Consider the following 12,138-nt stretch of genomic DNA (forward strand, 5'->3'; position numbering starts at 1 on the left):
TAGGAAAGCAAAAATCTATTAGATCTATCACACTTACACACCCGATATTAAAATCACTGGTTGTGACAGCACATTCTTCCACATGTGTCCCTATTCACATATAAACCTGGTGTTTGTGTGGAGTCATACTCTTGACATGAAAATGAACATGAGCATCCAATTTGGACTGTGGCAGGGACAAATGGCTCCTCCCCCCATGGTCCCAATAAGCTCTCCAGCTTCTTAGGCATGATCTCAGACACTTGTGGCTATATGCTTCCCTTTCGTCATCTATAGAAGTGACTTCACTCACGTTTCCTTCCTTGCAAAGGTTTGGAATGTTCCATTGACTTACAACAATGTTCTCCTTTATGCTGATTCTAAAGCATAAAGTATGGCACATAGAGACATCATAGAATCATACAGTTGGAAGGGACCTTGGAAATCATCTAGTCTCTGGACAATGCAGGCTCTGCACTGCAGAGTGCAGCTACAGCATCCCTGTCAGATGGCCATCCAGCCACTGCTTAAATACTTCCTGTGAAGGAGAACCCACCACCTCTGGTGGCAATCTGTTCCACCGCTGAACAGCTCTTACTGTTAGGAAATTTCTCCTAACGTTTAGCCAAAATCAGCTTCCCTACAATGTCCACCTGTTGGTTCTAGTTCTGCCTTCAGGGGAGCAACAGAGAACACATCTGCTCCATCTTCTGCATGACAGCCATCAGATACTTGAAGATCACTATCATGTCTCCCCTTAATCTTCTCTTCTCCAGGCAAAATGTACCCAGCTTTTTCAATGGTTCCTCATAGGAATTCGTTTCCAGACCCTTCACCATCCTGGTTGGTCTTCTCTGGACACACTCCATATCAATGTCCTTCTTAAAGTAGGACACCCAGAACTGGACACAGTACTCCAAATGTGACCTGACTAATGCAGAATGGAGCAAAATACTTCCCATGAACTAAACACTATGCTTCTTTTAATGCTACCCAAGATTGCTTTAGCTTTCTTAGCTGCCACAGTGCACTGCTGGCTCATATTCAGCTTGTGATCCATGAAGACACTAAGATCCACCTTCTTCCACCTTCTGAGAGATGAAGTTGTCAGCAAGACAGGTAAAAAAAACCTATTGGATGTTCCATTCTTTGCCGTTAAGACTTCCAGCAGATGTCACGATAGTTGAAATCCCCCATTACTACTGTTGCTTGCCTATGTGAAAAGTTTTCTCGTCTGTTCCAGGAAACCACTATCCATGTTTTCTGACTGGGTGGGTAGTGTGTTATAACTGTCACTTGTTTCTCTTTTCCTCTGTCTTTACCCAAATGCTTTCAACAGTGCATCCTCAGAGTTATGAATTTCCACACAGATGTATAAATTAATAGAATCATAGGGTTAGAAGGGGCCTACAAGGCCATCAAGTCCAACCCCCTGCTCAGTGCAGGAAGCCTGATTCCCAGGCGGTCTCCCATCCAAGTACTAACCAGGGCTGACCCTGCTTAGCAGCCGAGATCAGATGAGATAATGCTATTTCCTGAACCTTCCTGTAGGGCTATTCCCTTTGGACAAAGTATACCTTTCAATGGCTGTATTTCAGTCATGAGTCTCATCCCGCCAAGTCTCAGTGATTCCTATTAGTTCATACTTAACAACCTGAATTAGGATTTCAAATTAATCCTGTGTTTTTCCTATGCTCCATGCATTAATATATGGCAGAAGCTCAGTGCAAACTGCTGAACTAAGTATTACAGAGAAGATCTCCAAGGACAAAGGAGACAAGACAGTGGAGGTGGATCCCAGTAATTTTCAGTTAAATACAGCAGGGAAACTGGGAAAGTGCAACACCCATGGCCTCCAATTTCTTGTCTCCTCCTTTGTGCATGGTATTCTTGTCTGTAGTACTTAGCTCTGTAATTGTTTATTCGCTCAGTCGCTTCCGACTCTTCGTGACTTCATGGACCAGCCCACACCAGAGCTTCCTGTCGGCCGTCGCCACCCCCAGCTCCCCCAAGGTCAAGTCCGTCACCTCCAGAATATCATCCATCCATCTTGCCCTTGGTCAGCCCCTCTTCCTTTTGCCTTCCACTTTCCCTAGCATCAGCATCTTCTCCAGGGTATCCTGTCTTCTCATGATGTGGCCAAAGTACTTCAGTTTTGCCTTTAATATCCTTCCCTCAAGTGAGCAGTCTGGCTTTATTTCCTGGAGTATGGACTGGTTTGATCTTCTTGCAGTCCAAGGCACTCTCAGAATTTTCCTCCAACCCCACAGTTCAAAAGCATCTATCTTCCTTCACTCAGCCTTCCTTATGGTCTAGCTCTCCCAGCCATAGGTTACTATGGGGAATAGCATTGCTGTAATTAGCTCTGGGCTTTTGCCGCCACCTCCCCGCCCCCTGGCCAATTCAGTTTAAAGCCCTCTCGATCAGGTTTGTGATGCTCCTGCCAAAAACTTTCTTCCCAGACCCCATGAGGTACACATCATCATCTGCAAGGAGTCCTTCATATTGGTACCATAAGCCATGAAACCAAACCTTTCCTGATGACACCATCTGCATAGCCAGCTGTTGAACAGACTTCAAGGTCTGTTACTTCTACTGCTTTTTTTGAGAAACAAGAGTTGCCGTATCAGCCCACAAATGTGTTCATTCTCTCCACCCCACATCCCGCCCCCATCTCTCTTCCTCTGTGTTTCTTGGGTTTGGTTCATAGGAGTAGGTGTGATGTTTGAAGTAGATAAATACTTCTGTATTGGAGTATTAGACAAAAATGTTTCACTAAAGTTTAATTTGAAAAATGGTTCAAGTCCTTATATTTCTAACAAGGGATGCTGCACCATTCTCACCCTAGAGCCTGCCACACCTGTTCAGCAGGAAGGTATTTGATCTCAAAATAGCTAAGAAAACAACCCATGCAGAGCAGGAGAGGGGTATATACCTTTACTGACAAGTTATGGTCACATTAAGATGTTTTATGCACAATTATCAACAAATATCACTTTTTCATTTACTGCATTAAATGTGGTCAAAGCTCTAATTATGGGAGCAGTATGGGTCATCACCCAATTTGTTTTATCTGCTTTGAAGACTGAGACATGTCCTATACTGTAAGCTTTACAACAGCAGATAACACAATGCTGGGAGGGATAGCCAATGCCATAGAAGACAGAATCATTATGAGAAAGGCCCTAACAGTAAGAGTTCCCTCAGAAGGTGGTGGGCTCTCTCTCCTTCACTGGAGGTATTTAAGCAGAGATTGGACAGCCATCTGTCAGGAATGCTCTGCAGTTGTATCCTGCGTTGGAGATCATGTATTGGGCAGGAGGTTGGATTAGATGACCTCCAAAGTCCTTTTGAACACTAGGTTTTCTATAATGAGTCTGTTTGACAGAATGGTCACTAACTCATTTTGGCAGCTGAAATAAATGCATAAGAGAGTGAAGTTATACAAGTACTTCCAAGAGAGTACCCACACTTATGCATTATAGTTAATTGCTTCATTTGGATTGCAATCACATGTCTTTTCCACCTCTAAAAAGGTTTTAGCAGGTTTTTCACAACCAATTGTTTGTGCTTAAACTGAAAAAAGCATGGAAAGAGTCTTTAAAAAGTTAAAAGAGCTTCATCTGGGGGCGGGGCGGTGGGGAAGGCTGAGATTTTTCTAAGTTTGGAGAACGTTTCCCACATTGCAGCAAAACTAAATAAACTTCCCCCACAGTTATGTTGCAACATCGTTAACTAGATGTTTCCAGTAATTCAGTCTTTGCTCTTTGAGGAAAAGGGCTGGTTGATCGGGGAGAAGAAGGAAGAGCCATCCCCGCCTACCCATCATGTGAAGGCATCCTTTCATTACAGCTGGTACAGAGATTTGTTGCCCTGCCAATCATAGAGAAATGGAAATACGAAGTGGGTAAGGTGATAGGAGTAATTTGACAGATTCATGCTGGTTTCCAGCTTTTATGAGACTTCAATTACAGGGAACATTTCACTACACATAACCCACTGAATTCCTTTCTGCACAGGTGTGTGAATGAATCCCCAATTCTATCATACTGCAAATTAAATTTTTGATTGTACAGTAGTGTGCATTCATAGAAACTGGACTATAGTATAATTCAGTCACGTACAGCTAGAAATGCCAGACGTGATGGCAAAGAAGAGTGGTCTCAAAATAAAATGAGATCAGTGGAACAACCTAAATAAAAATGTTTAATTTAGAACATAAGAATAGTAATATTAAAGTTCCGTATGTTGCTATTTTCTATCTTACACTATTATATTTTGATCTACCTAGGAGGTTACTGTTACATTGTCAAGAAATTAGTCATTATGCAACTGTAAGCTTCAACCTACCAAGTCACGTTCTTATTGCTAAGGACAGAACAGAGATGTGAGGCACGGAAGTGGGATGGGAAAGAGAAAGCAAAGGAGGGACAAATACTGCACACTTTGAAGAGGAAGACAGTGGCCCGTTTTGGATGTAATGCTAAACCCATGGTTTAGTACCAAGTAAACGAAAAGAAGCAAACCTCGGGCTTGCATGCTACCCCTCACCTCTTCTCCTCTGGCATAGCAACAAGGAGTATTTCAGAAGCATTCACTTCCTTTTTTAAGCTAACCAGAATGCATTGTTATATCCAAACTTGGGAAACTCTGGTTAGTTTAAAGTATGATTCGTAAATAAGCCAGGTTCATAAACCACTATTTGATCCTGGCTTGTTTCAACAAACCATAATGTAAACTAACCAGTTTCCCCCAGTTCAAGATATAGCAACAAACTCTGGTTAATTTAAAGGGAAAGCAAGTGCTTTTGATCTGTTTTTCATAGCCTTGGAGAGGAGAAGGGAGGGGAGGGGCGAAGCTGCTCAATGCTCACTTTTGCTCATTCTGGGATTTACTGTTCATTGTTTAAAATTGTTGTATTTTTGTACATTGCTTTGATATTACAAAGTCATATTGTATTTTTTACGGTTTTAATCTTTGCAAACCACCCAGAGTGTTTTGGTTACTGGGAGGTACAGAAATGAAATTCACAGTAGTGATAAACTGTGTTTCAGCATTATGACCAAAACTGACCACTCTGTTACTTAAAAGCTATATAACATATTCTATATCAAGCCATAAATTGCAGAGAATTTACAATATATTGTGCAATCTTCACATGTTAATTACTTTTGACCACTGAAACCATCACAGGGTGAACAGTCAGAAGGCCCACAATTAGGGTTGCCAATCAACCGTGAAAAAAAGCAACAATCTGGGCATTTTTTGTTTTCTCTTTGAGCCAGTTGCCAGAAAAGCAAAGTACAAGGCTGTTCCATTATTTTTCCTTAGCTGTTTGTCTTTTAGAAAAATCTGTACTCCCTAGATGAATCAATAGACTTTCGGCTGGGCTTTGCCTCCAGACCTGCTAAACACCTTTGCACTCTGCCCACAGCTCCACCCCACCCCACCCCACCCTCTTATCACCAGATCCACTCTGGACCCCACCCCATAAACCAGAGGGCTCTGTCTCCAGGTCTGGCCCAGCCACCAGAATGTTGGTTTCAAGAGTTGGCAGTCCTGTTCACAATCTGTTTTATTTTACAACTGCCCACAATTTGGCCTTGAATGTCTGAACTGGAATACGCTTCAGTGGAATTATTTAAGTGAGCAATTTTAAGCATGTGGATGTGTTGGTTGTCTCCTATATATTATTCAAGCTACAGTACTGTAAGACATTGCCCATTAACATTTAGAGATGCCATATACATTATTTGCCTTCACACAATAAAATTCTGATTTATTCTATTAAAGTCTGTATTAACTTATTGCCATCATGCCTTTTAATCAATTTTTTAGTTAACATTTTCCTTTTAACAAATATGTATACCAATGACAGCATAGGGGCTTTCCTGGACATGCACATATCCTTTTATAATTTTTGTATCTATCACCACAACACTAGGTAGGCAGTAGTACCCAGAGAATATTTAGAAGTGGGGAGCTAGCTACTATTTCTAACTACTACATATAGTTACATAAATATTTTAAAATACTTGTAGGTGATGTGATACCTTCAATATGAACATCACATCTTGTAGAGGCCGAGATATATGTGATATACACCTAGTATTACAACTTTAATTTCTGGCACTGGTTTAGCAAAACATGTAAGCATTATTTCGCTTTAAGCATATGAGCAGAATTATTGACTTTGTTAAATTTGTCCCCTAGGCCACGCTTTCCTGGAATAGAACTGACACGATCAGGCCGAAATTTCTATTGGGATTGTTATATTTTTCTTACTTTTACAAATAGATGTATTAAGTAATATCCTAGCAATATTTTACATTTATATCTAACTTCCTGTGGTGGGGCTACATCTAGAAGCTGAGTTATTAAGCCCACCATGTATTTGATTTTATGGCACTGCACTTGACACATCCTATCACATCTTTACCAGACAGAGGAATGTCAAACAGGTGGAGATAATACTTTCTGAAACATTGGCAGTTGGTAGGAGAGCCACATATGACTACTGGCTTTGTAGATTAGCTACCTACAGCCTATGACATATATACACTGCACATGAGAGTAAACCATTTTGTAGCCAACTGGCTGTGCAGCATACGCAGTGGGAACAGTTGCGCTGAGTGTCATCGGAGGGTCTGCGGCAGAGATACAGGCCTTATGCTCAGCATGGGTACTAACTCCTTTAGCCAGCGCTACTGTCCTTGAGAGATCCAGACGTGTACACATGCTTATGGTTCAGAGATTTTATAAATAAATATGTTCCCAATATTTATTCCTATTACACTAGATCAAACAAAATTATATTTTGGAATAATCTGGGTAGACAGTTTTATATTCATATGTGTACAATCACAGGCAATGTAACTTCAAAGAGACACAACAGCTTCAGTGAAAACAAGTTAGGGCTCTGAAGAGCACATAGATTAAAAATTATTTTGTTGTTAGAATAATTTAACAGCTCTGGTGTTTGTTGGTTTTTGGCAAGTCAACATATTTCCTCACAAATTAAGTGTTTAGAGATTGCTCCATCACTGGTAATATTACTGTTGTACTCTGATGAGTTCCTGTGAAACAAAAACCAAGCTCTTTTTTGAACATTAAAATCTAAAATGTGTTAGCTTACAAATATTTTTGTTCCTAGTTTACAATGGTAAAAAACCAAGAATTTCACAAAATGTGTAAATGGGAATTGAAGACAAGTAGTTTAAAATGGAATAAAAAGTGGCATGTTAAAAATTGGTTCACAGATTAATAAATACACACATCAAAGACACAATTTTTTTCAGAAGCTGGTTTTTAAAGAGCGAGGAAGCAGGGAAAACTAGCTATCCAAATTCCAGTCTGGTTTTATAATTTGTATCCTTCCTATGTGCTTAATCAATTTAAAAATAAAAATCTTTCAGAGGCGCATAAATTATCTGTCTCATAGACTGAAAGAACACAAAATCAAACCACATGCTGAAATATAGTGTAAAATCCTATGTGATTTACATTAATCATGCACCTGGCAACAATGCATTAAAATAATTTCTACATTTTCCAGATGAATCACTTGAAGAGAGCTGTACTGTGTTTTTTTCCTGCCGACAGAATTTCTTGAGATTAGTTTAATACTTGAGCAAAAACAAAAAACAAAAATACACTTGGTCACAAGTTAGTCCCCTCCAAAAACGACAAAGATTTAAAAGCTGCTGTTATAATTGTATAGATGAAATGTTGGTGCTGGACACTGGAGTTTCCACCATAGCCCCTGTTCCAAGTGAAGTGCAGTCCCCGGATCAGACTACGAGGGAAAACTGATCCTGTTCTATGGGCTTCTCTACCCATGCTCCAAGCCCTGCCTTCAAAAATGCTTTAAACAAACGCTCTTTGGCAGTTTGATATTCCGCAGCTACCTGCTTAGTTTCATGATACATGTTTGGTTTACCAACCTTTGAACGAAGGCTAGAAGAAAGCTGGAAAGAAAAAAAAAGAGTTCCGTTACATAGAGCAAAGTCTTGCTTGTTCCAAAATGTGATTTCTTAATTGCCCAGCTACAAAACTACTGCCAATAGAAAATCTAGGAGTGGTTACATTTTCATATCCTCTATCTACCCATTATAATCAAAATGCAAAGATAGACAGAGGAAGCAATCATATGACAGAGGCTAGACAGCAACTAGACAGCCATAGGATAAATGGTTTTCCAGGAACCAACCTCCCCCCACTTCCACGCTGCCAGCCCTGTCCTCCATGCTCTCAAGAGGAGTGCGGAGCGGCCAAAAAGGGGCGTGTTTGGGGGCGTTCTGGGGCGGGGAGGGCAGAAATGCCTGTATGACACATCCAATGTGTCATACAGCAGCCTCCTTCCCCACTCTGTCCTCTGTCTAGCTGAAAATGCAGGGCAAGAGAAGCGCAGAGGGAAGAATCCCCTCCATGCTTCTCCTGTCCTGCTTTGAATAGGCGGTTGCCTCTGATTCGGAGGCAGCCACCTCTCTGGATAGGATTGCGCCCTAAATCTCCCATCTCTTCTCTCATTTTGTGTGTTTTTTAAGTTAAACTGTAATGCTTTGGAGGCTGCAAGAATCATACAGAAACATACTAAGAAAGAAAAGCTATTGAGATTTAAATGCAACCCATTCTCCTCCCGTCATATTGAGATTTAAATGCAACCCATTCTCCTCCCGTCAACTCTTAATTCAGGCTTTGATGGGGCAATTTCATTTTAGAGAAGGGTGTTGAGAACAGAACAATTCCAATTTAATTATGCTTAGCAATTTGAAGGCAGATATGGAAAGATTGAGTCCCATCCCCATCCCCTGTACCCTTCTCCTGCAAGGGACACAGCATAGCTCAACTATGAGGCTTGTTCTAAAGCATGACAACCATTTCACATCACACATGCTTCAGTTAAACTAGGCATGTTATGAAGTCTGGCACAGTCTGTACAAGCATGAAGGCTTTCTACACTTTTGCTTAGTAGAAACGAACATCTGAATCTGCCTTGATCATCCAGGCCAGCACTCTTAAGTGGCAGCTGTATTCCAAGACCTCAGGCAGAATTCTTTCCCAGCCATTACATGTGATCAAAAAGAGAAAGGAAAAACTCTCCACACTGACTACAAGAAGCCAATATATCCAGTCACATTATCCACCATTCTACAGTTTGCTCTTGGAGCTGCAACACACACACAAAATAATATCTAAACTTTTTTTGGATTTCAAATTTCTGATATATTCAGCTCTGAGAGAGAATTGCTTGCCCAATAAAGACAGAATCAAAATGGTTTAAGTCTGATAGCTATAAAAGAAATGCTGGACCATCCCCTTCTAAAGACATACCTTTGCATAAATGCGCATCCAACGACTATACAGAGCATGCTTACACAGACGGGATGCACGACCCATCTCATCCTTGCCTGTTGTAGCATTAATAATTTCTAGACCAGCGTCTCCTACTGTCCAGTTTACACTGAAATTAGGCGCTTTCCCCGGTTGGCGGGCTTCAGCATTGCTAATACCTACGTGAAAGAGAAAAAGTACTCTCAATAAGAAAACAGAAAGAACAGTTTTCATGTATGTTTCATAGCTTCTCTTTCCAGAGAAATTCATGTTATGTTGCGTTCCTTTGAAATCATGGTTGAAAAATTGCCCCATTCCTCTTTGGTATTCCCGTTCTGACACAGATATTAGGACATGAACATCCTGCTTCCATTACTGGAGAATGTGTGGCTGAAATATTCCAGCATCACTAAGGCATGTGAAGGTTGGGAATAGGGGAAAGAATACAAAAGTCATATATAAAGAAAACAAGTTTTAGGCGTATATTTATCACATCTCAATCAATCTTATTACAATTCAGATTTAAGTGTAACTGAAGAGCTGGATAAAGGAAAAAAGACATTACTTAGATGTATCCAATCATCTTCAAAATAAAACTGCTCATATTACACCAATCGAATGAATTCGTGCTCAGACTATTAAAACCCTTTCCTACAGAAAAGTCAGGGCTATCCCCAAACACTAGCAAAGGTATATACATTCTAACTGTGCTAATTACTTGAGGTCATTATTTGCCCCCAAATATAGGAGAACATTAACACTAATTTGCTTCAATGTTCCCAATAGCTATTTTGGAAGGAAGATTTAAGGGCACTTCATATGCAAATCATGTCTGTCAATGTAGTACTGAAGAACTATATACTAGATTGGGTTCTTTTCAGCTTTGTGGATCTCAAGGATATGGACACAGTCTCTGGAGTGGTGAGGGCCACCACCTTTGTACTCAAACTCTTCCCTTCTTGGCTGATTAAATGGATGCCATGGGCAAGAGGAGTGATGAGTGCCTCTTTGGGAGAGGGAGTTGTTCCCTCTTGCTTAAAAGAGGCAGTAATGAGGCCTTCATTAAAGAAACCTTCCTTTGAACCAGGAGATCTGTCTAACTATAGCCCAGTCTCAAATGTACCATTCTTAGCTAAGGTGACCGAGAAGGTAGTGATGTTGCAACTACAGATGCATCTGGATGAAACTATTTGGACCCATTTCAATCAGGCTTTTGGGCAGGATATGGGACTGAGACTGCTTTGGTCACCTTGGTTGATGACCTATGTCAGGAGCTGAATGGGGGAAGCATGACCCTATTCATTCTCTTGGACCTCTCAGTGTCAGGTCCCCTGGTTCTGAGGCTCCGCAGTACCCTGAGGAGGACTCAGATTCAGACAGGTCACAGGTCCCCTCACTTCAGGGGGAGTGCTCAGCACCCCCTTCTATACCTCCTCACCCAGAGGATGTTGCTCTCCCTTCATCTGATTCTGAGATGACCCCCCTGCAGCTTCCCCCATTCTTCAGCCACGCAGGTGAATTAGATTACAGAAACTGACACTAGCCCTTTAAGGACCAAAGGGCTCAGTATCCATCAGGGGCGGAGCCACCGAAAGACCAGGCTCTGCCGGCTTTCTTAAGGCCTCAGTTGACTGCAGTCTTTTGCTGGGGCGGCTCCTTCGGGGAGAAACTTCCAGGCAACACTTCATGCAGTGTGCTCTCCAAGGTCCAGCCTTGTCTGATGTTGATCATGCCTTGCTTAGTGCAACCCAGAACAGATAATGAACACTGTGTGCAGACCGCTTCCCCTTGGCCTCACACTGAGCCTGGACACTCAGCAGCTTTTGATGGCATCGAACACGATATTCACCTGGGCTGCCTGGTGGGGCTGGGCTTTGGGGGTGCTGTTTTGCAGTGGTCCTGGTCCTTTCTGTCAGGCTGCGTCTAGAAGGTGGTGCTGAGGGATTAATGTTTGACTCCACAGCCACTGGTCTATGGTGTCCCAGGGGATTCTCTCTTGTCCCCTATGTTATTTAACATTTGCACGAAACTGCTGGGATTGGTCATGCAGAGCTCTGGAGTAAGGGGCCACCAATATGTTGATGCTACCCAGCTCTATTGTTCTTTGTCACCTGACACCACAGAAGCAGCTAAAACCCTTGAATGTTGCCTGAGTTCAATAATGGGTTGGATGAGGGTGAACAAGCTGAGGTTAAACTCAGGCGACACAGAAGTGTGGTTGGTCAGCAGAAAGCCTGACTTAGGGACTAGGATTCAACCTGTTCTGGAAGGGGTTGTGCTCCCCCTAAAAGATCAAGTCCAGAGCTTGGGAGTGCTCCTTGATCCTACGCTGTCCCTAGATCTTCAGGGGTGAGGGGTGCGTTTTCACAATTTTGCTTGGTGAGCCAGTTGCGACCTTTCCTGAATCAGTCTGATTTGGCAATAGTTATCCATGCCTTGGTTACATCATGTCTAAACTATTGCAATGTGCTCTACATAGGGCTACCCCTGAAGAGTGTCCAGAAGCTTCAATCAGTCAAGTGGGGCAGAAAATATTCCAGTGCTTCATTTTTCCACAGAAAATTGTCCATTTCATAAATTTATTTGTAAAAATGAATGTATGCCGATTGAAAATACGGTATTAGGCAAACTTGGCAGTTTCATAGTTGTAATTAACATTTTTTTCAGGTGATTTCTCATTTCATTTCATTTATTACATTTCTATACCACTCAACAGTTGATGCTCTCTGGGCAGTTTACAAGGATTAAAAAATATTACGGATAGTATAAAAACCATTTACATGCAAACATATGAACACACAGCATGCGCGCGCACACATACACACA

General features: G+C 41.6%; 1 protein-coding gene across 5 annotated transcripts in view; it reads right to left on the reverse strand.

Moving 5' to 3' along the window:
• Positions 1–2,901: 2,901 nt before the first annotated feature.
• The window catches only part of ADARB1 (adenosine deaminase RNA specific B1), a 116,881-nt gene continuing 107,644 nt past the window's right edge, over positions 2,902–12,138 (reverse strand). For 4 of the 5 annotated variants that reach the window (XM_084820509.1, XM_084820475.1, XM_084820501.1 and 1 more), the window contains 2 exons: positions 9,313–9,491; positions 4,165–7,946 (listed from right to left, as the gene is read on the reverse strand). In XM_084820509.1, the coding sequence (XP_084676635.1) occupies positions 7,770–7,946; positions 9,313–9,491 (356 nt within the window). In that variant the 3' untranslated portion in view covers positions 4,165–7,769. Of the gene's footprint in view, positions 3,853–4,164; positions 7,947–9,312; positions 9,492–12,138 lie in introns of those variants that run through there. The other variant, XM_084820484.1, reaches the window with a different exon arrangement.

Source organism: Heloderma suspectum, chromosome 1, assembly GCF_057233095.1.
Source record: "Heloderma suspectum isolate Gila_16-S chromosome 1, 16-S_ref, whole genome shotgun sequence".
Taxonomy (NCBI): Eukaryota; Metazoa; Chordata; class Lepidosauria; order Squamata; family Helodermatidae; genus Heloderma; species Heloderma suspectum.